The following is a 26,756-nucleotide window of genomic DNA, read 5'->3' as shown; positions in this document are numbered from 1 at the left end:
ATTTGCATCTTATTTGATTACTCTGTAATCAAGGTGTTTACATTCCAACAGAGGAGATCTAAGGGACAAAAATACTGACACATAGTCAGAATAAGACGATTGATGCTAACGGCTTTAAGCAACCTGGAGCTTCATGTGATCGTGGCTCAGAAGGGCAGATTTGCCAGAGCTGCTTCTCAATTAAAGCTAAATCAACATCTAATTCAACAGCGCTTACAGGTTGTGCACTTGGCAAATATTCAGAGCATATTCAACATAACAGGAATACATAACTATCAAGACGACCTTGTACTGAGATTGAATGTCTTTAAATGTTCCTTTTGGCTGTGTAATCTGTCCTTGATACAGGTGTTTACAGAGCTACTAAGGAAGGCAGCTTTACAGTCACGAACTCATGAGTTACCTCACAGTTACCTCACAGACTTCCAGCCCATTTGATTGCAGAGAAGTTGGCCTATTTCTGCCAGCAACTCTCTTCTAAAGACCCAAGCACACAGAGACTTGGATATTCTGACACACTATCTGAAGAACTGCAGCTTATGTCACTCAAAAAGGGCAGTGTTTTTTTTTTTGGTTTTTTTTTTTACTGCTTTATTTCTTTCTGCTACATAGCATTACATCTCTAGCCCTATGTCTTGGTAACAAGATTACTGACCTGCTCGTTTAATGGTATCCGTGCGTTAATAAGGCAGCACGAAGTTACACAACTCAGAACTAAAAAAGCCCTCGCCGTTTTCCTTCGCGTTAAGCGCTTGCAGGCTCAGCAGCGCCCGCCAGGCTGGGGCCGCCTCAGGAGCGCTGATGCGACCGCCCTCAGCGGGCCTCTCCACGAGCGCAAGCAGCGCGCCCAAGCGCCCCGCGCGCGCTTCCCTTCTCCCGCCCTCTCTCCCTCCCTCGGCGGCCGCGGCCCCGCCCGCGAGGCGGAGCGGGCGCTGCCCTGGCAGCCGCCGGGACGCGGCGGGAGCGCTGAGGGGCGGCGGTGCCGCCATGCCGGGCGCCGCGGGCCCCTTCCTCCCGCGCAGCCGGGACCGGCCCGAGGAGCGGCGGCGCAGAGTGGCCCCGCTGGCGGCCGTACCCCCGGCGGGAGAGGAGGAGCCGCTCCTCAGGGGCATCTTCGAGATCGGAAAGAGGAGCTGCGACGTGGTTCTGAGCGCCCGACGGCTGCGCTGGAGTCCCATCGTGCCCGAGAGCCCCGCAGGTGGGACGGGCCGGGCTGCGGGCAGGGAGGTGGGGTCCCGGCATCGGGCTGCCGCTTGTGGCGAGCGGAGCGGCTGCTGGCGGCGCTACGAGGGGCTGTGTGCCGAGCTGCTCCTTCGGAAGGAGCCGTACTTCGTGCAGAAAGTGCGAGCTCTGAGGTGTGTTGTAAGGCAGTGGCACCTGCTTGGGCTGTGCTGGTGGGTGGGGCCAGCCCGCCGCTCTTCCATGCAGCAGCGTGCCGCGAGATGCGCTGCCTATGGAGTCAAGTGAAAAATCATGCAGAAAAGGCATGCTCCTCTAATTTATCCAAGTAATCTTTTTTTTTTCTTTTCCTCCTAAAAACTCGGAGAGCTTAAGCTCACTTTCAGAACGTCACGTGCACTCTTCCAAGTGCCTGTGAACTGAGGTGACCTCGTGGTGCTAAGGGAAGGACGTGCCAGGGCTGTTCTCCAGAGCTGCGGTTCTCTGATCACGCAGCTGGGTGCTATTACAGCACAGGTGGCCTGTCTAGGCGCAAACACCGTGTTCGTTGTGGTATTGCTTTGGAAGGAACTTACTGCAGAGGAACGTACTCTCAGCCCAAAGCTGAAGTTGTGCTCTGCTCGATGTAACCTTGCAGGGACATCAGAGCTGCTCCAGCCAAACCAGCATGGTGTGCTGGCTCATGGCAGTATTATGCTCACACTTCAATACCTGCTGTTCAGCAGAGCAGCAGTTCTGGTAACACCTGTGCAGGTGTTAGCATGGCCCTGCTTTATACAGCTGGGATGGGAGTCTCGGTAATGCAGCACTGAGGCCACTCCTCCTCCCTGGCTGGGGTTATCTGTAGGTCTCTGTGTACGTGGTCTGAAGCGTCAGTTACGAATTATTTAGTTTTGTGTGCAAGGTATTAAAGTGCACTGTGTTTAAAGTCAGTTCCAGCACTGTCATGGGCTTTCTTTGAGAATGAAAACATCTTAAAAGGAAAACTGTCAGGTTGTTCCTGAGTCCCTTTTGGTCATGCTGTGATGGGAACTCAGTGGTCTACCTGAAGAGCACTCAGCAGTATCCTTGTGATGCCTTCTTTTGGGCTGGCTCTGCATGTGCCTGCTGGTGTAGGCAGGTGAGCTGCGTGAGAGCTGAGGGTTTTTGTTCTGGGCTTGCTGTTCTTGCAGGGACGGATACAGAGAAAGGCTGTTCTGATTTTCCTTTCAGCTTGGGCACTGGAGGTCAGGATGGCTTTACTTCTGTCATTGCAGAGGTCAAATAAGGATTTGTAATTTGGATGCTTGTTCTCTCCGACTCTCTTCCGTCCCATAGGGATACTGGTGGTGGGATGTGCACTGGGGCTGCAGGAGCTTCTTGTGGTTATCTTGTACAGTGCAAAAGCAGTGAGTACTTGGGCCAAGCTGTGAACAGGCATAGGAGATGGTTGAGGACTATCTGAACAGCTTGCTCAGAATGTTTTTTTTCCCTGGGATTTTGTTTAAGCACATTTTCTCCAAACCAAAAGCTTCATAATGTCATTTAATGCTGACTCAAACAAGGAAACTCACTTTGTTAGGTGGCCTGAGCCTGATGCTAAGTGTCTCTTGCTTGTTCTTGCGTGTACTAACTCTTCCTCTTTTAGGAAAAAGTCTTTTTGTGGCAGACATGTCCAAAGGGTACAGGTAGCCACTAATTCCTCTTTTCCCTTCCTCCCTCAGTAGTTCCCCAAATTGTTCCTGCCTTGCTGATGTCCTTGCTTGTAACCTGCAGCTCTGTAGCTCTTGTTGTCAGGCACGTTGCTCAGCCTTGGCTCTGTCAGTTCAAAGTTGCAGTTTCAGGTCCCTAATACACGATCTCTGCTCTGGCTGGGCTCAGTCACCTACACCCTAATGTAAGCAGAGTTCTGCACCACTGAATTGTTTCTGTGGAGCTCTTGGTCAGTGTGTGGTTACCAAGCTCTATTCCTCCTTTACCTTCTGCAGCGTCTGTCTCCAGAGGGGTTTTGTCTTACCAAGTGATGGTCTGCTGTGAGTTTCCTGTACCCTCTGCACTAACAGAGCTTTGGACAAGAATGATGCAAATGAGTGTGGGTCTGAGGCTGGAGTCAGGCAGGCAGAGCAAAGTGGGGCTCAGCCCGCTGCCCCAAGGCTGCAATTTGAGCTCAGGATGCTGAGCTCAGCCTGTGCAACCTGCTGCCCTGACATGGGTCGGGTTGCTTGCTTTAAGAATGTGATGAAAGCACAGTTCACAGTCACTAATTACTAGTTTTTACTCCAGTTTCTTTCCATATGGCTTTCCTTTGCTGTAACATTCACTGAAATTGTCTTCCCTTTCTACATTAACAATCTAGCACCGGACTGTAAGAGCTTCTCCTTCTGGATGCTGCTTAAAATCCACAGAAGAGAAGGTTGTCTGAAATGCAGATGTGAATGTTACGTGATTTTAAGTTCTCAGAAAATAATAAACATAACTGAATGATGGAGAATCCTTCTAGAAGAGATGCTCAGAATGAAATATTTTTTTCTGTGACTAAAGTTTAAGAGCTAGCAAAATACAGGGGATTAGCAGTGGTGGATGTGGGAATTATTTGTATTTTAGAACAGTTTCTGTTTATATAATGTCAATTCATCCTCCTTTACTTTGTTCTTCCAATAAAACATGGGTTGTTTGGGTTGAATTGTTTGTTTGTCTTTGACTGATATTTCCTTCAGCATCTTTGTGAAGATTGCCACAGAATTTACAAACTGAAAATTTCAGTTTTTCAGCAGATTACTATCAGATAAGAACTAGAACAAGCCCAGCACAGACTCTGTATTTACTGGCATGAGAAACCCAGAGGGTTTTGCTAATTGTGAAAACCTTTTTGTAAGTGTAGTTTGCTGTGTGTTTAGTGCACTTGATTGAAGAGTGTATGAACTCATTCTCTCAGACTGACAGCAGGTAACCATGGGCTGAGTATTTGAGTAATAAACCTGTCAGATAAAACCTTGTTTTTAAAATATAAATAGTAGAACAAAATATTCTAAATTAATTGACTGGCAAGAAAGTGCTGTGGAGTAATATTGAGGTTAACATATTATCGACAGTATGCTTTTATAATGAAGTAAAAAAGATCAGTGTGTAGGCTAAGTATGCATAGTATCATCTTGTTGTTCATTAAAATCTGAAATTATAAATGTTCTGCCTAAGTGCAGCAATAAGGAAAAAATCACTGATGTATTGAAACAGGGAAAGAATCAGCAATAAAGGACTTAAAATTAATTCCGAGTGGAGGGTGGCCTGCTGCCAAGGCTATTTAGGAACAGATGTGGGTGAAATGGATACCAATAGTCTGTTTGGGATCTCTAAAGTAAGACATCTGTCAGTCTGTTGGTCAGTGAGGAATAATGGAAGTGGGAACTGGCTGTGAAGCACTGAAGTGAGCTTTGGGTCACATTGGGGAGCTTTTGATTCCATGTCTGATGTGGAGAGAACGTAATTTCTCTAAGTGTTTTATGTATTGTCCAAATAGGAAAAGTACTTCTGAGGAAGAGATATAAAAACAATACAAGTGCAATTGATGTATATGTACTGTATGAATATATGGCTCTAAGATGTGAATTGAAGGAAGAAATCATACAGTCTTAAGTGATCCCATGGTTTCTAAATGTGTAAGAGACTTAATTGTTGTTTTCTTTTTCTGAGAAGTCCATAAAATACATCTCTTGGGTGAATGCTGCATGAAATTGTGAAGGAATTTGTTAATTTACAATTTTTTTGGGAAAAAGAAAGAATAAAATAAATGAATTTATTTTAAAGAGAATTTATTTCAGGGGACTTGTAGACATCATGTCTTGATTCTGTGTGTCTTTTTCCTTTCAGTGGCAGGTCAGTGTGGGAGAGTTCATAGCTAGCTGTGTGCAGAACTCCTTCCATTGCATGAAGTTTTTTCATGTTTTTCTCTTATTCATGTGCTTGTGCACCTCCTCGCATCTGTTGAAAGGGATCAACACGCACACAGCATCCAGCAGTGGCTTTTTAATATATTTTATTTCTCTGTATTCAAGAAGAGAGAGAGGGTAGTAAAATCCTTGCCCAGGAAATAGCTTTCTATGCGAAGTCTTGCAAAGTATCTTCATGTGTGTGAGCTTACATGCGTGTTAAAACATATGTTGGCGACTTGCACTCCAGTGTAACTTGAGTTTGAAATAATAGAATTCTGCAGCTGTCTGTTACACAAATAACTCTTCTTCATGGTGTTTACATTTTGATCTAAAAGTATTTGTTTTTGATATTGTCTGCTTTGTTACCTTAAAGTTCTTGTAGCCAACAAAATGGTGAGTTTTAGACTTCCCTAAAGGTGGTGAGGTTAATGTTTTCATTCTCCTGTTGTGCTAAGCAATAATGCAGCTTTGCCATGCACTTTCTGGAGGTAAGGCAGAGTTTGGCTTTCTCCATTGGCCCTGCCTGCCTGGCCATCGAAGGGCAGTGGCTGCAGCCCAGGATGGAAAGAATTTCAAAGTACGTGTTGAAAAAAATGAAGTTCATATATTTACCAATCTTTGATACCCTATTGCACTAGTGTGTACAAGCATCCCTTCTTCAATGGTAATTACAGTTCTTTTAGAACTATTGAGAATAGTATGCCACCAAATGTATTTTCTCATACCCCAGTTTCAGAATTGCCTTGTGCTTCAGCCTTTGAGAAGCACTGTTTTGTCTGCCTTGTTCATATTCTAGGTGCTGCTGTAATCTTTTAATGGTTGTTGTTTTACCATATCGTCCCCCAGTTTTTATCCTTCTGCTACACTCCTTTACATCATTTCCATTGTCAGGTGTTGCTGGCATAAATTGGTTTTCACATGACACTCACTCTCTTGTTAGCAGTTATCTCTGATAAAGGCACTCAAGTTTGACCTGTGGTTGTGGCTGCTATTTCAGTCCCTTACATTTAGAAGCAGTGCTCTGTAAGCTCCAAGAAGCTACAGAACTTTGGAAAAGATGCCTTAAACTTTTTCTTTCTCTTTTTCATTCATTCATTTTATTTTATTATTATTATTTTTTTAAACAGCGTGTCCACTTGGGCTCCAAGGCTGCTTTGCCTGCAGCTGTTTCTCTCCCCGGTGTGTGCAAGGTGGGGCTGCACCTGCGTGGGGCAGCGCTGGGGATCCTGCTGCCTGGTGAGGTCTTGTGCTGCCGTAAATCCGTGGCACCTGGCCCCGGGGGTTGTGACTGCTTGTGGTGACAGATGGGCTAGAACTCAGAATGTGATGCTCTGTTGCATTCTCTTGTTTCGTATTTTGACAAGAAAGATGAAGACATTTCTGTCTGCATTTTACAGTGACAAAACAGAAATAAAAAGAAGTCTGTTGTCTGCCCTTGTTGGAGTCAAAATATATAAAACTTAGGAAAACAATTTTCTGTTCATTGTAGACTTTTTTTATACTATATATATATATATTTAATTGCATTTATTTGCTATATATACATATTTGTTACATGTATTTAACAAGAATAGCAGGTAATGAGTAGTGGTTGTTGATTTTATACCAAAAAAGCACAAACAAATTGGTACAGGATACAAAGTGCCTCTTTTTCTTTGCTGTTTCATTTAGTTGTATCCAACTGTATTAAGCACTATTCTTAGAGGTAAATTTTTATGTCAGTGCAGGTAGTTCTCTAAAAATATTTGTATCCTTCTCAGACAATGAATGAAGAAGCCTAAGTGACTGAATACCTGAGAACACAAACCTAAAGAATTGGCTTGTCTGTGTTCCTTAATACTAGTAGATCATGGAGTTTATGTTTGCCTTCCAAGGAAATCAGTGGTCTTAGTTCTTATGACTTCTGTTGTAACAGTATGTGCAGACAAAAAGCCATAATGTGTTGAATATCTGATACATGTAGTACCATATTGCCATAAGGAACTGCTATTATGTTAGACAGCAACTGATTTCACGATAGTGTTGGATTTCTCTCACATATGCTTGTGTTTTTGTACAGATGATCCTTTAGGAACATCTGCTAGTTTTGTGGTGGTATCTGCTGTTTCCTTTCAAAATTCGACCTTCTCATCATTTACTACTGAGCCTCCTATAGGATTGCATTATACTAAGATCTTTTTCTGAGTTGATTTCTGTATCACAGTCATTAACTGTCTGGTTTTTGAGTTAATTGGATTTCAATATATTCTGACATGTTATAGAGTTGCACATAACTGTAAAGTTGATAGATCAACTGTTTAAAATACCATTTCATTATTATTGTTATTATTATTATCAAAATTTACTGTTGGCTTGAAATAAGTTTGGTCAGTTGGTCAGTTTAGGACAGTGTCTCTCAAACTATTTCACCAGGGAAGTGGTTTTAGAACTCCTCTCTTGTGCTTTAGGAATCCTTTCCCCATTGAATGAAGCACAGCTTATCCTCTGGACAGTGGTTACAGTTAAGGATCATGTCTGCAAGTGAGCTGACTGCATGATGTTGCAAGCTATGGCGTGCAACTGCAGCTGGCAGTGAAGTCATGACCCTGTAGATGCAACCAGAAGGGTTTGTTAGGCTGTTGGAAGTTCTTCCTCTTGGGTGAGTAGCCATGCTGTGTAATGAGCTTTCACACGTGGAAGTAGCTGGGGAACTGAGTTTTATGTAGACTATAATAAAGAGTTGAAAGCGCCGGTGATTTCAATTTGTGCTCTCTGTTGGAGAACAGAAAATGTTTTTGTGGGACTTCAGCTTTTATTATCAAACTGTCTGACTGTGGCCCTCCGCAGGAAAAACCAGCGTGCTGAGCTTGTGTTATTTGGAAAAGTGGCAGATTATTTTGCATCCAACATATGATGTATATTTGTATTGAGATAGTATTTGCTTTCACATAATACTTTTCATGGTTTTAAACCTTAAGTGCATGTTTAAACATGTGAGACATGTTTTGAAGGAATAACTGTGCTTCTTATTTCTTTTTGCTTTGTGTATTGACATGAAATGTCATCTCATACCTTTTCATCCAGCAGTGTATTAATTCTGAAGGTGATTATGAAGCTGAAAGTAATTTACTTCATATTTTTTTAATGGCAAAGCTTCTAGAGGAAAAAAGTTAAATGTATTTAAGATGCAGTTGTATCTTTTTTGCTTGAAACTAAAAGCCTATTGTGTTTTCCTACTTTCAAAGTGTGTAGAATAAAAATGCATTGCTCCTACTGATAAGAGCGCGTAACTTCTTAAAATGGCTGTTTTCTTACTGTATGTCCTTGTGGGGTGATCAACAAAACCCAAGAAACCTAAGCGTGGTAAAGAAACAAGTTCTCTACAAACCTGGACATCTTGTGGTGCTAGAATTGCCAGTAGTTCTTGTTCTTATTTAGAGAAGAATCGATAAGTTGTGTTTCACACAGTGTCCAAATTCCCCGTTGTTTAGTTTTTGGGAGTGGTCATGAATGGTATAGGACAGTGTTGGCTAGGTTTATCCTCTGGGAATGAGTATGGTGCTTGGAGAGGACCACATTTGTCAGAAGTACAGATCTGCAATTCTGTCTTTATCCTGCTTATAAGTGGGAGTGTTTCTGAATGTTTATTTGTAGATTGAGAGTGGGTGTCTGTTTTGATTCCCACCCCAGACTTTCCTGGTATGCTTCTTTTTAAGACTGAAGAAAATCCTTATTTTATTTTTTCATGGGTAGGTGCTTGTATTTTTTTTCTTGTGTTTTGTGTTTGTTATTCTAGCTGAATGTTGACAAATCTTTCAGTGTAGGGCGTACTGTGAATGACAAACACTGAATGCTGTATAATGAGCATTAGAGATTAAGCCCTTCAGTTGCAAAACCAAGAATGTACATCAAGCCATTCTTAATCTGGAAGTTTTGCAACACAGTTGCAAACCGGAGTTTGTAGAATATTTTAAGTTGTTTCTTTTTTTTTTTTTTTTACTTTCCACTCTTGGTAGAATTGGTACTCAAAGGCCATAATAGATCAAATGATCCTAAGATAATGTAGTAGTATTGAAGATTGCTTTCCAGGTCCATCATTTGTTTTTCCTATGTTAGAAGGGTCTGCCAGTTTTACCAGACACAGAGAAATATGTTTTTGTTTTTTAACCAACCAAACAAACAAACAAAAAAAAAAAGGGTGGGGAGGAGAGAAAAGGTATCTAGAAAATGGTAGGTCAGAATTTTCCTATGATCTATGCTGTGTGGTAGCCTTTCTGTAAAGGGATCTGCTGGAAAACTCTTCTTATGTGTGAGATCTGTCTGGTGCATCTTCCTCGGCATGACCTTTCATTTCTTCGTAGAGGTCAGGAGGTACTAAATCTGACTAAAGGAGCACAGTAACTTGGGTTACCATGCAATTCTCTCATCTAACTTGTGGCTGTTACTTCCCTGTGTGTAACAGTTCTAAGCAAGTGGTCAGTTCGTGGGCAAAATTCAGTACTAAACTGATTTTCCTGGCTTCTGCCTGCTCAGGCAGTGCAAGATGGGAGTTACTGAGATGCTTTTCAGCACAGAATAGTTGCCGTAGCTGTCATTTTGTTTGCACTGTGACCATATATCTCTTCTGTCAGTTCATACACTCAAGTGAGTGTAGGAAAGTATGTTTTGCAAAGCTCAGAAAATGCAAAGCAACAGATGTTATGTGCTGCACAATTATACGTATCCTGGAAACAGATCTTTACATGGTGCAGGCAGTCTTGGAAAAACAAGATTTCACATACAAATGATCGTGCAAAGGGTAACAGTGGTAAATACTGATGACTAAATACAGTGCTCTTTTGCAGATACTGAACTGGAAAGGCTAAATTCCAATTAAATAAAAGTTCATTACTACATTAAAACCCCTGATTTGAAAGATGTTCAAAAATTGTCCTTGTATTTATATTTTTCTATATTGTTTAGTATAGCATAAATGGAATAAGTGAAACATTCTCAAAGTAATGTGGGAAAATGGCTTTTAAGGAAAAGCTAATTTCATTTAGCTTAGCTGACAATTCTTGTAAATTACTAAAAGTAAATAGGAAAAAATTCCAGTTAATTGCCTGTTGTTTTATGTGCAAAAAGCAAATTTGCTTGGTTAGCTGTTGAGTGTTTTATAGATGGCTCCTGCCTGGGTCGTCTCTCTGGCCCAGTGCTGTCACTGGGCCTGCTGGGATGTCCCAGCCTGCTGAGCGGTGCCACGAACAGCCAGGGCTGAGTAGGACTGGGCTTCCTCAGAGCCTGTTCTGTCTTGTCACCTCTCCCTGGATGCACCACACAGACAGGAATCAGTCTTATCACAGCTCTGGCAGATAGATGGCTGAAGACAATGGTCACTCATGTGGACTTCAAACTTCAAACAGATTTGTTGCACTGTGCAACAATTTCTGTTGTATGTTCCAGGGTAAGCCCAAATGTGTGACATATTATGATAATCAGGAAAACATTTAGAATAGATGTCTGTCTTTAACTTGGTATTATTTTTATTAGAGGAAATAGAAGGGTTATGAGTATTTCACATGGAATGTAATGATTGATCATCAGTTTTCCGTGACATGCTCCTTAAACAAGGCTGCGAAGATCTCCAGCTCCTTTTTTTTGTTCCTAGATCTTCTGTGTTGGAGGAAGACTAACAACTACGAATGTTCTAGAAAATATTAATAAACAAAGGTAAAGAGTACCTGATAAATTTTTATTGGTTTTTCTCTTTCTTCTGCTTGTTTGGTTTTTGATTTGTTTTACTGCAGTACGAATAAAAATGAAACAAAAATACATTTATTTGCTCTTGCGTTTGGAAACAAGCAGGTGGTGCTTTTGAAGTTTTGTCCTTAGGTCTTATGTGCTTTGTAAGAATGCTTGTGGAACATATACACAGAAAATCAATTCCGAGTTGAGGATGATTTATACATTTACGCTGGTTTATCTTGCTTAAAGCAGATACTGCTCATTACATTTGCAAGTCTAACAGATGAACAGTGTTAGTTTGTGTGTAGGAGCAGACTAATGAAACCTGCAGTAGAAAGAAACTTGTCTTTAAAAATGTTTCTCTGTTTTTTTTTGTTTGGTTGGTTGGCTTTACTTCTACTGTTTGTTTTCTATTAAGTGGAATGAAGGCTGCTTGAAAACATCATAATGGCTTTGGTATCAACAACATGGTTGGGAAACAGGATAGAAGAGGGAAAATTAGTATGGGATAAACATAGAAAAGAAGAGGCATTGAATTTGTATGTTTGGGGACTGTTAAAGTAGAAATGGAAAAGCATTTAGATGTTGATTCTGTCCTACAGTGCAATTTCAGAGATATGCCTGTTTTACAGACGTGACAGCGAACCAAGAGTCAATACAATTAACTGTGGTATAATGTGTTGGTCTTTGAATGTCATCAGCTTGGGATCAAGATCAGGAGCTGTCACTAGGCCGTTCTTAGTGTGCGCAATCCTAAGTTTATTCAGTGGAAAATGTCATCTATCACTTAAACAGTTGTAAAGATTGTTATGTTAAGGATTATTACTCTATAATCTGAAAGAGAGATGATTGTGATGGGGCAAGGAAGGAACAGATGGCCATAGCTTTCTATCTTTAAACATAATAAGTAAGGTGTACCCAATAAGAAGGACCAGGCTCAAAACAAAAGGATACAGTGGTAACAGAACTGTGAAACCTATTGCAGGGATATTATTTATGCTAAAAGATTTTGTGGATTCATATGGAGACTGAAGGCCTCATTTGAGGGCTGTTACATACCGAGACACCAGTCAGTTCAGTCTATCCCAACTGAAGACAGGTGGGCTGTGGAAAAGCATTAGGGGAAAATGGAATAAATGCTTGCTTTATTCCTTTTCTTCTCTTAGCATCTGCTTATGGCTGTGGTTTGACACAGGATACTGGGACAGATGGACTCTTGGTCTGAGCTGGTGTTGCTGGTCTTATGTACCAGAAAGCAACTAATTTATACTTAAATGCTATTTTATGTAACATTACTAGCCTGTAACTTTACCTGTATTTGCACTGCTAGGCAAGTTTTCCTGGTAGAAATTGAACTTCAGTGTTTGCCTAGCCTTCCATTTGCAAGGTGCTTGTGTCTATTATGTAGACTTTTGTTCTGTGTCGACCATTTTGGACTGCAAAGTTTTTTTCTGTCTTTATTAATGACCACTTGGTTGATTGTAAAAGATGGAGATAAGTGATGTTTAAAATTTTTCTGGATCATTTTTTCTCTGATTTGTTGTTCAGTGTTAATGTTTCCAACTATAGACTTGTTGTTCTTCCCTTGGTATGCTTCTTAGGCTGAACCTGCTTAATGAGTTTTGAAACAGTTTTGATGGCTTTCTGTAGAAAGAGCTTTAATGACTCTAAGATACCCTTCACTTGGCTTTGAAAAGAGGACAGATGTGAGATATGTTTATTGTAATACATAGCATAAGATCTTGTAAAAAATATGGTTACTTGAATTGTCTTAATCTCAGGCTGTTGCAAAGGCTGTAGAATAGCTTTAATGATGGAGGTAGCCAGCTGACTGATTTCTGAAGCAGTGTGAAAATAACTTAAGCCACTGCTGCTGAATCCAGTTTGAAGTTGCATTTGTTAGCTGCTGTATGACTACTCTGAATATGAGTCTGGTGGGATATGTATGCTATGAGTAAAATTGCCAGGGTCTGCATTTGCCTCTTACAATGATGATCCCTTTAGATTTGCGAGCAGTTGATATACTGCTATCGTTTAACATTTTGGTAGAACAAAAAATTCAGAAGCGTAAGGAGTATTTTTGTCATCTGAGGTGCGTCTCTGTAACAGTGAAATCTCATCTGAAGTTGGGTATTTTGACACGTTGATCAGTAGCCTTTTTTCTTTGATCCTGGTACTTCTTGGTATTTTTCATTTTTCTTCATTGTCCCAGCTGTGTCTGTGATTCTTTGTGTGATTGTTACTTGTCTCCCCAAGTATCTTCAGAAGACCATGGAAATGTCTCTAAGCTCACATGCTTGGCTACCAGTTGCCTTCAGTGATGGCAATAAGGAATTAATATATAAACGTGGTATGTTGCTACAGTTACAATACTGGTGTTAGGAGGAGCAAATGGAGCTATCGGGGAATCTGCTTAAAAACAAAGCACTAAGAGTCCCTTTTTTTTTTCTTTTCTTTTTTTTTTTTTTTTTTGGAGGCTATTAGTACTTGCAAAGATGTGAAGCTTTAGTCTTGGAAAGAATTAAAAGTAACAAAGTAACTTTCATATTATTTTTGAATGTAGCATTATATGTGCTGATCAGATATTCTCCACAATTATTTTTATTAAATAATTTTGCTGCAGAGCTGTTGATCTATTTTTCAATATCTTGTGATGTAGTTTGAAATCTAATTACCTTAAATGAATTTGTTATTTACAGTTTTAATTTCAACAGAAGTGTACTGCAGTATATTCAACAGTTTTGCTGCTAAATGGAATAAGCATATACTTAGCTTGCAGCACAGATACATGGGCACAGGTGGACATCTTGGTTGCGTGCACCATGCAGAGAAACACATGGCACTACACAACATGGGGCAAAGAGCAAGCAGTTTAAATTAGAAGTCATTTTATGGATACCTTGTAAATTTGTGCTTGTTCAGATATGGACTGTAATTTCTGAAATGGGCATACATGTTTTAATATTGAACATTTGTGATAAGTACTAACTTTAATGTGTGTGTCCTTACTTTGTGGAAAGGGGTGGTATTGTATAAGCCTGTTTATGTCAATATTTTAATAATTTATCTTTATAACTGTATTTTGTCTATATTTATAGCAAAATTGGCACCCTGTGTACAGAAGATACAATCAGAGCTGAAAGGAAACTTGCATCCATCTGGAAGCAATAAACTTTTCTAAAAGACTGCACAGTGTTACTTAATCCTGTGATTTCTTACTGTGAGTGAAATTAAGGTTTGGTTCACTTGTGTCACATCATATTGGTATCAAATCTTTCGTGAGAGCTTTGCCATAGAGTTAAGCCACAAACAGAATTGATGAAAGTCTGAGAACATAATTTTCTCAGTCACAGGATTATGCATCACTGTATGTGTAACCAATTCCCTATACTAACTATGAAAGTAATACCAGAAAGCTTTCACAATGCAATACTCTAGCAGCTTTTTTCTTTGTGTGAAAGTCTCAATTGTAGACTGGATAGTTGACTGTACCTTAAATTTTACAATGTGTTCTAAGCAATTATTTGTTGTTACATTCATGCCATGTTGTATAAAATATGTATTTTTAATACGCCAAAATATTTTGCAAAGTTTGCTAGAGAAATATGAACAGTTTCATTGAAAGCAAGGGAAGATGTTTATTATAAAGATAATCTAACAAAATTCTCTTTTTTCCTGTTTTTCTTTTAAGTCTATTTAGTGTGGTGTACACGAACAAAATGGGATTCATTCATCTCTGCAGGCAAAATGGTGTAGTCTTACATTCTTCCTATTCCTGTGTGGCAAATGAGCTGAAATGTACTGGTGGTGAGGGAAAGCTTTTGTTCTTGTCAGAGGATTCTAGTGGTGCTGCTGCCATGTCCTACCCTTGGGCAAGCATGGGAAGGGCAGGCAGGCACAAACGTTGGCTGAGTTTATGAAGAAAGCTCCTAGAAACATAGGAGAGATGAGTTTGAAACTAAACAGGTAACTGTTAGTCGATGAGAAGTTCATGGATGAAGTTTAACTAGTAGCTGATAGCTGTGCTTCAATACCTAAATGCGTGAATGTCAATATGCATGAAATACCAGTAGCTTATGGAAGATAATTGCTCTCTTTAGAATGGAATGCGTCAATTCTTTTCTTTTTTTTTTTTTATCCAAGAGGAAAATGTTGGCTTTGAAAATCTTTCCAGAAAAAAAAACCAAAATTCAAATGTTTGAGGCATGTTGGTATTCCTGAACATAAGACACTGATATTTATCAGTATTTGATGTTCTGTAAATCTGCATTTGAGACTGAAGTAAATCCTTGGTGATAAGAGTCCAAGTAGAACTGATTATTAACTTGTAATTGATCAGACTTGGTGGTGATGTCATGTGGATGTAAGAGGCAATTTTTATTTTTCCTCATTACTTCCTGAAATGACAGAGTCAGTTGTCTTGATTGTGACATAAATCAGTAGATACAAACTGGTGTGTGTGAGATTCTTCAAAGGAGTGCAAAATGCAGCTCCTGTTACCTCGTAGAGGTTTCTCTAGTACTTTTCAACTCTGCTGACCCATTGTATCAAATCACATCATTGTTAGATCCCACTCTTTTATTTCACAGATCACACTTTTTAAACTAATTCCTTCATATGATAGTGGTGCTGTTGGTCTGATGGCTGTGTCTGCCAAGGCTTTATAAAAGGGTGAAAACAGCCAATGTTTGTTCCACTGTTGTTGCATGGATGTTTGCCATAACTCCTTTTTACAGAAAAGCTCCTGGAGGTTCAGGAAAAAAAAAGTTGCTGTTTTTCCAATCACATTATGAAATTAGGCAGTATTTGAGCCGTACTTGAGCCATATTTGAGCTTTCTGTATTAAATTTACTTTCAGTGACCTCTTTCTTAATGTGATGTTAATGAGAAAATGTAACTATTAAAAAAGCAAAGACTTTCATACTTCCTCTGAAGTGCATTAGGTTTGGGATCTCTCTCTGCCTTTCTTCTTTTTGGCCAACCTAGCAGAACTTCTCCTTTGGGGTTATTTTTCATCTCCTTCATGTTCTCTGTTGGAGAAACTCTTCTTCCATGAGGGTTTTCTGTGAAGAGCTTTAATTCAACCTGGGTTGCTACATGCTTTGTCACTCCTGAGGCCTGATCAGGCTTAGAGAGAGTGTTCCCAGGCCTGGCTCATCTCTAAAAGGAAGACAGATCCAGCAAAGGCGTCCTCTGAGCTGAACTGAACTCTGGCCTTATGGTCTGAGATTAGTTAAACCACTGTTTGATTTAGTCTCTGTGTTCCCTTTGCTACTTTCAAACTTTGTTTTTTGACTCTTGTCTTGGCTAAACTAGAGTTAGGCAGTTTCATATTATTTTGTTTGTTTTATTAGATATTTGCTTATTGCTGTTCTATTAAAGGCATAATGAAAGTTACCTACGTTTTAGGTCCTTGAGTGTGCTTCAGCACAGGATACCAAGGATATCTCCTGAAAAAACAACTCCGATAGTTGCTGTGACAATGCAGCAAAGTCCACTAGGTTTGATGAGGGTGTTTTAAAAAAAAAAAAAAAAAAAATAGTGTTTAAAAAGATGTGGTGGAGAAATAGGGATTGGAATCAACCATTTGTCAATCAGTCTTGTGAAAAGAGAAATTTGGAATGTGGAGAGAGAGAGGAGAGGGGAGGATGAAAGGCCAGAAGCAGCAAGTAACCAATAAAACTTTGAGTCAAGAAAAGGAGGTTGGGATTCTGGCCTCTGCTTGGACTGTTTCATATTAAACTGATTGCACTGTAATAGCATGGAGGGACTCTTACAGGTAGAGACTGAAACACATTTGATTTGACTATGCTAGTTCCTTATGAAAATAATATTTCATTATCATCTTTTCATTTATAGGACCGTTATGCTTGTACTCTACTTGATGTATAGGAATGTATTCCTGGACAGCTAAATAAACACCTTTAAAGAAGTGAGTGAACCCACTAGTTACCCTCATTTCAAATGTTTTTCCTTCTTTCAGATGGCTTCACTAAGCAGTAATAGTGAATAATTGTCATGGTGCCTTTTGCTGCTATACTAAAATAGTTCATAATTTCTTATCCGACAAAACTAACTAAATTAATGTGCTATTACAGGCTTATAAAGTAGAGCTTTATTCTACGAGTTAGATACGTGTGTGTGTATATATATATATATTTAAAAATATGTAAATAGAATTCTAAAAAAATTTGGGAAACCACTGTGCATCTTTCCTAGTTCTTGCAGACTCTTATTCATCTGTCCTTGCATGATCTTTGAGGAGTTAACAATTTGAAGTGAACATGCACAGCACCTTGGTCAAGCCGTTCTTTCTGCTGACGGCAGGAGGCAGTTCCAGTTCCTCTTTCTTTTCCTCTGTGTATTTCCTTACCACCCTAAACCATCCCTGGTTTTGTAGGACTTGTGTTTGACTGACTGTATTAACCACCTTGTGAGAAGCCTAAGCCAGCAAAAAAATAAAATAAAGTCTACAGTCTGTGCTACTTCAGAGAACTGAGTTAATTCAGCTTGATTTTGCCAAGTGCCAGACACAACACAAAGGGAAGGACTGGACTACATGGATGTGGTAGTTGCCTGTATTGGAAGAGAGATAAGCAGCAAGGTGTAGCATTGGCTTGGCAAAATACATCACTTCACCCTGTAAAGGAAAATGAAAATTGGTTATATTCCTGTCAGATGCTTTTAAGCTCAATTTTCTGCCCTGAAGGATTACAGCTGTTGCTGCCAGTAAATAGTGGCATGAAAATATGATGGTAGTGTTTGCACCCTGCTTTTATTTTCTGGCTCTGGAGGAACGGAGATGCATCCCTTCTGTACTTTGTAATATTTCCTGGACTTTTCACCATTCCCTAGGAGATCATTATAAACACCCTAGAGTAGAGCCTTGGTTGAGTTATATGTCTTTTATAACATCATTTAAAAGGAGGGCAGTAGTGTAAAGGTGGTCTTCAAAGGAAAAACAGAACAAAACAACACAAACTCCTTTGAAGCCTGGGCCTTCTCTCACTGTTTCTCCAGTTCATTCATCACTATTCTGGCCAAGAAGTGAAGTTTTCTTTCTTTGTTTATGGGAGAGAGTAAGGGGCATCGCATCAACTTTTTTCCCAAGGAGTTGCCTGATCTGTCTTTCTGAAATAGAAAGCACTTGAATATTCAGATGTTCTGAAAAAAGCTTTTCTGTCTTATGCTTAGAGTGTTTAGCTAATACTGAGTAGTCTGACATGAGCTATATGGCACTTCTCAGCGTTTTTGGCAAGGATGATCATACTTGCACCATTGTGGTCTTCGTTACTGATCCTTCTTAATCAATGTTGCAGTAGAAAACTCTGGAGTGGTTTCATGAAGCAGTGGCATGCCACTTCACTGCACATTCTAAGGGGAAAAATAGGCTTAAGTTAGTAGTTGCTTTCCTGTATGTATTTGTTAGACATTATTTAACATTATTATATCTAAGTAAATACTGCTAAGCCTGAATTTGTAAACACGTTGTCCAGTTACATTGAATGAAAAATGAAATCTATTTCCTTTTCCATTATACCTTATTGTGTATCTGGAATGGTCATTTTGAAAATAGTGTTCATGTGTGTAAGATCTGTGGTAACTACTGTTGTTTGCTGAATTTTCTTTGGTATATTCTTGATGGTTTTTATTTCTAATTAAATATTTTGTTTTTATACTGTGCTCAGATATAGCAATGAACTATTAATGAGGCAAATTTTCAAAGCATCGTGGGACAAAATTTTCAATAAGTTGATCTATAAAATATAGTTAGGCAGGGAAATGGCTTTCTAAAGGTCGTAGGAAGAATTAATGAACAAGGAAGCACAACCCATTTTTCCTTATTTCCAAATCTTGTACTTGAACCATACACCCACCTCACGTGTGTATTTCTCTTTTTAATATACTCCAGATACCTGTTATAGGAATTAGGTCCTCAGATCTACTCACCTCTTCTAGATGTTGGGCCTCTACTGTAAGATAACAGTTCAATAAACATTTTATTGTTGAAGTGTTTATGTCTTAATAATGCACTTTGCAAGCTGTTCTATTTTCTGTCAAACTTTTTTTCTTGAGTGTATTTTGATCAAGTTTGCTGTAAATGTGAGAATTTTTTTTTAAAGCTTAATTTCACTCTCTGAATGAATTAAAACATTTACAATCTGCAATTAAACTGTATTTGAGTGCATCAATATCTCACCCTTTGATTTAGCTTATTATGGTGTATTTAGACATCTTTTTTATTAAATAGGAGATTAGATAATTGTAAACAGGAAGAATGTAGGATAGTCTCATTTTTTTAAAATCAGTGATAGGATAAATAGAGGCATAAAACTTCCTAGAAATTCATGTATCAGGCAGGCTTTCTTTTCATGCTGTATTTGGGGAAAAAAAAAAAAAAAAAAAAGTGGACATGTGCAGAAACTGTGAGTACAATTAGCGTCAAGCAGATAAATCCAACTCTAATCCTGTTTACGCTCTACATCAGACAGATGTGCTGAGATTGATTTAGACAAGCTCTTGGCTTATAGTAATTTTTTTTTTTTTTTTTAAGTACCATATACTCTGTTTTTGTTAGTTCTTTGTTTAATGTTAAGTACTGCTAGTTTTAGTCTTCCTAACGCCTGTAACCTACTTTGTACAGGTTCCTTCTCAGCTCTCATGATGACAGGGCAGCCCGGTAGAAGAGATTATCTTTATTCCTTGTAATTAAATTGACTTTTTTTTTCAGAAGATACAACAATGGGAAGTGGGTACTGAATTAAATAAATAGCATGATATCTAATAGATGTATACTTAAATCTTTTGCAAGAACAGATGGTACCCAATATCTTTCTAAGTAATGTGAGAGGACAGTTGATGTCCTGAAAAAGCTACCAGTAACCAACGTGATACTAACAAACTGATTTGGTGAAGTTTAAAAAGTCTAATCCAATACAAACTTTATTTTTCAAGTAATTTTTCTTGTTATTACACATTAGAGATATTTTATAAATACAGCTTGACTTAAATTTCCACCTGAATTGTTTTATAGGATTTTACTATATTAGAAATTATCTTATTTTCAGTAAAAATAGAAGATTAAAAATATTGTAACATGTTCCTAAGGCCTTGTATGCAGAGTTCTTTCCAATCTCAGTAAAAATTGGCTGCCCTGATCCTACTAGCTTGTTTGGTATTTTCTCTGTAACTTAAAATTTGAGGATTATGCTTTTGTATGTTTCAGTGTTCCTATAGTTTATATACTTCTCTATGCTGCGTTTGAAAGTTATGTTACAGTAAAACAGCTGGAGTCAAATACTGTTTTTGGAAGTGCAGTGCTGTCTATTATGAGTGCTTTATTTGGTTATCTAAAGCTTTAATGTGCATCTCAGCGACACAAAACTGACAAATATGGAGGGAGAGGAAGCTTTGAGACCTGGCTGAAATAGCATGAGAAGACAAGATGAGACTTACTGACTTATGACTGTTACTTTATGGGAACTCATAGCAGAAAGTATTTTAGCAGACACTTATTTTACTTGTTCTGTGCAGGGCAAATGGACGAGACTTTGTAATCCAGTTATTATCTGTATGTATAACATCAGCATAACAGAATTTCTGATATCTCAGCAAAGCTAATAGTTAATTGAAAATGTTATTTGACTTAAGATATTTAAAAAAAAGTAAAATATTTATACTGTTCGGAGTGAATAAATGCTGTGGCCTCGTTGCTGCTGCAGAACAATTATTATATTCTGTGTGTCCTTGTTTATGAAATTTCCTAAATTGTTGAGTGTGTGCTGGAATTTTCATTGGAATTTGTGCCTGAAAACACAAGTCTTTCTGGAAAAAGAGCAGACCCCTCCTTGAAAATGCTATTTTAAAAGTTAAGACAGGTACTAAATATGCATATTAAACAAAACCTAAGCATATGTGTTGTTCAAAGTAAGGAATTCAGGATGTCTCTAAGAAGTACTTCATTTAAGGTCTTCAAAGGCTATTTACTCCCAAATGTTTTAGAGAAGCAATGTAAAGTTGGTAAAAACCGAGATGTCAGATGTGGTGCAATGTAGGTGTTAAGGTTCCTTTGTGCTGTCAGCTCACCCTTTGGACGTGTTGGACGCTGCCCTGGGGCTGCGATGGAAATGTGGTCGCTGTCGGTGGTGCTGACAAATGCCGGATCAGAGCCTCGCAGGTGTTTACACAGACTTTTCCTGCTCAAAAAAGGTGGACTTGCTGAGGCGCTCAGCTCAGTGTGGTGTACTGAGGGAGGCAGCACCTGATTTTGCAGTCTCATGCTGCTCATGTCTCCAGCAAGAGTACCACGACAGGGTTTTGCACCTTACCCTGAGCTTTCTCTCAGTGCGTGGCATTCATCACACACTATGCCCTGTAGCTTTTCCACTAATAAACCATTTGAGCTGCTGCAATGTTTGGAAAAGATTTGGGAAACTCTGGTTTCTAGTTACTCTTGCCTTGGGCTGCAAGGCGACCTTTCTTCGTTGGTCTATAGCACATTGCATCTGCTGTAGTTATGTACATAGTAGAGGGTCTTTTCTTTTCCGGTCCAGAATATCCATCTCCTACAGGAATTATGCCTTTTTTTTTTTTTTTTTTTTCTTTCAAATTGTGTACTTGAATTAGGTTGATTCTGAGAATTCAAATGTTTTGTAGCTTAAGGGAGCAGGAAAAGTTTGTACCAGAGTAGCTTGTTTAATAGCATTCAGAAAGGCATTTGCAACTATTGTAATTGAATGGCAGCGTGTATGACAGCTACAGAATTCTCAGTTCCAGCCTGAAGAAGCTCTTCTTGGTGCTAAGAGCCTTGAACTGTTGAAGGAGTTTTTGAGACTTTCTTCCACTTGTCTTTCCTTTTCAAGTTATGAATACAATTCAGAAGACAAGTTGGCGATGTGCTTTTGGTTTATTTTTCTGGTTTTACTCAACTGTTTTCTGATCTTGCTCTGGTTTAAACCCCAAGAATAGCATTTGTATTAATGGGGGAAAAAAAACATAATTAATCAGCTATGTTTATAAAGTCAGCTTGTGTCATAGAGAATTTTTGATCTCCGATAGTTCTGATTCAAAGGAGAGTGAAGAATTAGCCCTGTGGATGTAACAACAGTTACAACAAACAACAAACGCAGGGAGGGGGGAGATTATAACTTTTTTTTTTTTTTTTTAGAGTCTAGAATTTTAGTTAGTGCTTTCAGTATCAAAAGACTCTTTGAAGTTATGGTATTTGTATAGCAGAATATCTAACCTAAGTAATAGAGAGTTTGTAAAATACAAGACCAAACTAAGACCATCAATTGATGCATGTGATATGCACTAAATTTCAATACAGGCACAAGCAGATGTAGTAGCCTGGAGAAGACAAAGTTCTAGGGAGATCTGAAAGTTGCCTTTCAGTGTCTAAAGGGGGGCTACAAGAAAGAAAGGGATGGACTCTTTATCGGGGTTTATTGTGATAGGGCAAGAGAAAATAGTTTCATGCTGAAAGTGGGAAATTCAGATTGAATATAAGAATGAAAGTGTTTTACTCTGCGGGTGATGAAGAACAGAAACAGGTTGCTCAGAGAGATGGTGAATGCCCCATCCCTGGAAACACTTAGGTCAGACTGTATAGCACTCTGAGCATCCCGATCCCTCTATAGATGTAGATGATCTGAAGACCTACAAGGGTCTTTTCTGACTCAAATAATTCCACGATACTGTGAAAACTTGAAGCTAGTGCTGAAGCCATAAGTTTTTGTTGTTGTTGTTGTTGCTGTTATATGCTTTTTTTAAGATATTTACTCCTATTCAACTCATAACATATATATATATATATATATATATATATTTTGTCCCTTTAGGTGATTCCAGTACAGCTTTACAGGTGAAAGAGGAGATTATTGAAATGAAGGATGTATTTTCAGTGAAAGTGAAGCGTCGCCGTTTTGTTGGACAGAAGAAAGGTGGTACTTTGTTGGGTATCACTGTTTTTAAATGCTTGCATAAAGAAGAAAATAAACTAACAGACTGTGCTATCCACTTGAATAACTTCAGTGAAGACCATTGTCATTCATGGTTTAGATGTCTAAAGGAAATTTTGAACGGTAAGCACTTAATCTGAGTTAATATTACTTCACACATGTTTCTATCAGTAAAGCATTAGGTTTAATGAAGCTTAGAGAAACTGTTTTGTCTGTGAAAATTAAAACACAAACATATGAATGTTGTTGGAAAATGTTTGCTACTGACATTCTACGTAGTGAAGTGCCCAGATTAAGAAAGTGATGATGACTAATGCATCTGTAGAAAAAGATGCTGCTTTTGCATCTGATGTTATTACTTAAAGTATTCAAGCACTGCAAGCGAGTGGCTGATTGTATTCTGGACTCTTCAGAGGCTGCCCAGAGCTTGTTTAAGAGCTTCCACTTGAGATGTGCAGATTCTTAGAGGCTAACAGGACAGGCTTTTCTCCTTCATAAATTCACAGGTGGAAGTGCTCTTAAGGCTCTGTAGGACCCTTGTTGTATAATTTTGTACAAAGTGTATTGACACTGGCTACTGACAAGAGGCAATTCTTTATTTTAGAACTATCTTTCTGGTTTTGCCTGGGCTAATAATGTTTTTGGGATGCTTTGTTAACCCCTGATAGTTGTGTTTTTCATGGAAACTGATTCAAGTTAAAGAAACATTCACTGTTTAGAGGGTATGTATGTGGTGGAAACAGCGCAAAACAAAAAAAAAAAAACAAGCCAAACCCTTTCACTGTAATTTAAGACCTTCAGTTTTGGAAAGACATGTAGTATAGTGCACTTGTAATTAAAACAAAACAGAAAAATACAAACCAAACTCTGGTTTATCTTCAAAATGTTTCTGTTTACTGACCACAGCAAATGAATTTCTTAATTATGGAAGAAAAACAACTGATCTTATAATAGGCTGTTAAAACTCCAGCTGAATTGTTAATACTGAGGCAGATTAGAGCATTCAAATCTCTGTTAATGTTTGTTGTGGCACTGCCAATGCTGAATTATAGTGTACTTCTATTAAAGTTACTTTGCCAAAAACAGATATCAGAGAAAGTAAAATAACATGCTTCAGGTGTGTGTACTGTTTGCTTACAACAGGCTTTGGATCTTCCAAACAAAATTGTGTATAAAAACATACTTTCCTTTGCTCCTTTTGAAAGGCCTTATCACTAAATATTGAAATCTGCAGAAGTGCCAAGATTCTTGCAGATCTCCAGCTACCCATAAAAGCGAAGACATTTGCATAAGAAGCAAATGTCTGTTTTGTTCCCAGATTACCCTCCATCCATCAGGAGCAGTGATACCATATGTTCACAGAAAAAAAAGCAGCAGTATCTCTTGCTCAGGTTGCCTTGACTTCGAGGTGCAGCCTCTGTTTCATAGCTTTGTAATTGGAAGCCACCTGAACCTGAAAAAAGCGTTCTGTGCAATGTTGCTGTCTCTGGCTCTTCCTTCAGCTTTGGTCTTTCTCCAGAAGTTAAACCTTGTGCAGATTTTGCTTGATGTTTAATCAGTGCATTTTCTCCTTTCTTTTTGCTTCAGGAATAATCAGGACTCAGTGTGTGTATGGGGGAAATAACCAAACACAACCCCTGCAACATTTACTAAAGTGTTTATTGTTGCAAATTCTGTAGTTGTAGTAGAAGTTTTATATAGTACTGGTTATTGAAGACTGAGTAAGTATTTAAACTGTATCTCTATGCAGAAAATCAGCAAATTGACAGTATCATTTCTACACTCAGAGTGGCAGAAACATCAGTCATTCAAACAATGGTGATAATATAATAATAAACTAACAATATAATTCAGGAAAAAAATTATTTTGATTAAAAATACACCAAACGTTGGCTGGAAGGCTCCAGTAGGATACAGTTCTGGACTAAAAGTAGATAGTGTGGTTAAGTTCTGCTGATTGTTTGTTAATTAAAATTGCAAAAGGTACATTAATATATCTCTGCTAGAAATGGTGATAAGTTTTCCTATTTTTTTCCATAGCTTATTTTTGTAATAGTGCTGAGGACATCTTAGGACATCTTCACTAATGAACTCAAATTGGCTCTTTTTTGTTTATTTATAGACTGCAGGAAAAAAATAAAATTATACCCTTCCAAAATAACATTTTTTTTGTTGTTGTTATGTTTCATATCAGAAAAAAGTTTTCATTAACAATTGACTTACATTCTTGGATGATTTTTTTCTTCTTTGAGGCCAGAGCAAATTAAAGGAGGTGGTTTGTCAACATTATGTCTGTATGCTGAATGAATATGGCTGTCAGTAAATATGTATTTGTCACATGGTTAAACATTACTGAAGGGTATGTCTCCAGCAGCTGAAACAAAATACATTTCTACTTGTTTATCTTACTCTTTTTTGGATTTTAAAGTGTTGTTCGTTTAGTAACCAACAGCAGTTGCAAATATATCAGGGATCAGTTTTTACGTGGAAGTCTGTTCTAGTCTTTTTTGTTTGTTTTGTCTTTTTTAAAATACAATGTACACAATTTCCTTTTTACTATGTATTTGATGTGAAAGTTTCTTGTATGCTTACTTCTCTCGTGCTCTTTATAATGAGTAATCTTGTCTGCTCTCAGTTTCTCTTCTAAGAACTTCAATTTAAAGTCTGTCTAGTCTCTGTTTTTTCATGATGCCTGTCATCCTGTAGGTGAGCACACACACTCTGTAGTTGTTTTCAGTGCAGGTTCAGTGTCTGTTACATCTTGCTACACATGTGTGCAACAGTAACAAGCACGTGCTACCATCTTCTCACTTTTAAATAAATGCTGATTTTATACATAACAGTGCTGTTTCTCCTGTGGGATATTAAGAGCTTGCTCAATGATACAGCATTCAAAAAAAACCTATGATCTGTTTTGCATATTTGTTAAATTGATGTGAAATGACTGCTGCCAAATCAAAGCACGCACCTATGGAGCTTAGGCTCCTGGAAAGTCCCAAAAGGCTGCTTAGACCATTCCTAGTGTGGTGCTGGTTTTATGTCAGACCTGTTGTACGCTGACTCGCAGAGATTTCCTCTTCACATCTTCCTGTTCTGGGCTTTTGAGTGTGTGCTGCCGGCATGCTGTGTAAGCGGGATTCACTGATTAATTTTGAATCCTCTCCACATGCAAATGCTCAGAGCTACTTAAAGGGTTAAGATGGCACTGGAAATGGGAGAAAATGGATAATTAGCAATGCTTACTCATTTTCCTTTTTTGAATTTTTTTCAACTGCGATGAGACTTATTCTCACTAGCAGTTAATTTGAAAAAGTTTCGCTTAAAAGCTCTGTAAATTAGTGTAAGATGGTAAATACTGTTAAAAATAAGTGTTGAAGTAGCAAAAAATGCATAAAGTGCATTTTATTTTTATGTACTATTCTGTAGCATCTCTTTCACACTGGGATTTGATATACAAGGCTGAAACTTCATGCATGAAGTTTTAATTAAACCATTAATGTTAAACATTAACTTTGCTTAGTTAATATTAACAGTGGTATCTCCATAGTTACAATAACAAATCTGTTTCATATTATTAATTTTCCTCATGTATAATACTCTTACTGGTGTATAAAGTATTTATAAATGCATGTAATAACGACATGATTCCAGACCCTTAACTTTTGTAACATAAACCCATTTCCATAAAAGTAGGAATGGAAAGCAGCACAGATGTATGTCTGAGCATAGCGTCTCTGCTGCCCTCCGAGCCTTTGTTTTCAGAGCACCCTGATTGACCTACCACCCTTCATGGTTCACTGATTCACTTGATAGATCAAGTTTAAACTAGTGCATATTAGCACATTTGTTAGTACTGGAGGAACAGTTGGCCTTCCTGCTTTAGGCTGCTGGTTCATTTCAAATGGAGCAGCTACAGAAAACAATAACAGAACACCAGTTAGGACAGCACCAAAAGGCTGACAGACTGAAAGCAGTTGCAGGCTGTAGTAAATAAGATCAATTCATT

At 38.5% G+C, this 26,756-nt stretch overlaps 1 protein-coding gene across 5 annotated transcripts in view; it reads left to right on the top strand.

The window, feature by feature from the left end:
- Positions 1-954: 954 nt before the first annotated feature.
- Positions 955-26,756, top strand: part of CERKL (ceramide kinase like) — a 48,514-nt gene continuing 22,712 nt past the window's right edge. The window contains exons 1-2 of one of the 5 annotated variants that reach the window (XM_048952625.1): positions 955-1,198; positions 22,631-22,873. In XM_048952625.1, the coding sequence (XP_048808582.1) occupies positions 988-1,198; positions 22,631-22,873 (454 nt within the window). In that variant the 5' untranslated portion in view covers positions 955-987. Of the gene's footprint in view, positions 1,199-1,458; positions 1,508-2,001; positions 2,023-2,123; positions 2,300-16,661; positions 16,723-22,630; positions 22,874-26,756 lie in introns of those variants that run through there. The other 4 variants (XM_048952626.1, XM_048952629.1, XM_048952627.1 and 1 more) reach the window with 4 other exon arrangements.

The sequence above is a fragment of the Lagopus muta genome, chromosome 8 (genome assembly GCF_023343835.1).
Source record: "Lagopus muta isolate bLagMut1 chromosome 8, bLagMut1 primary, whole genome shotgun sequence".
NCBI lineage: Eukaryota > Metazoa > Chordata > Aves > Galliformes > Phasianidae > Lagopus > Lagopus muta.
Note: the sequence above shows the minus strand (reverse complement) of the source record. Positions and strands in the feature narration are given on the sequence as shown.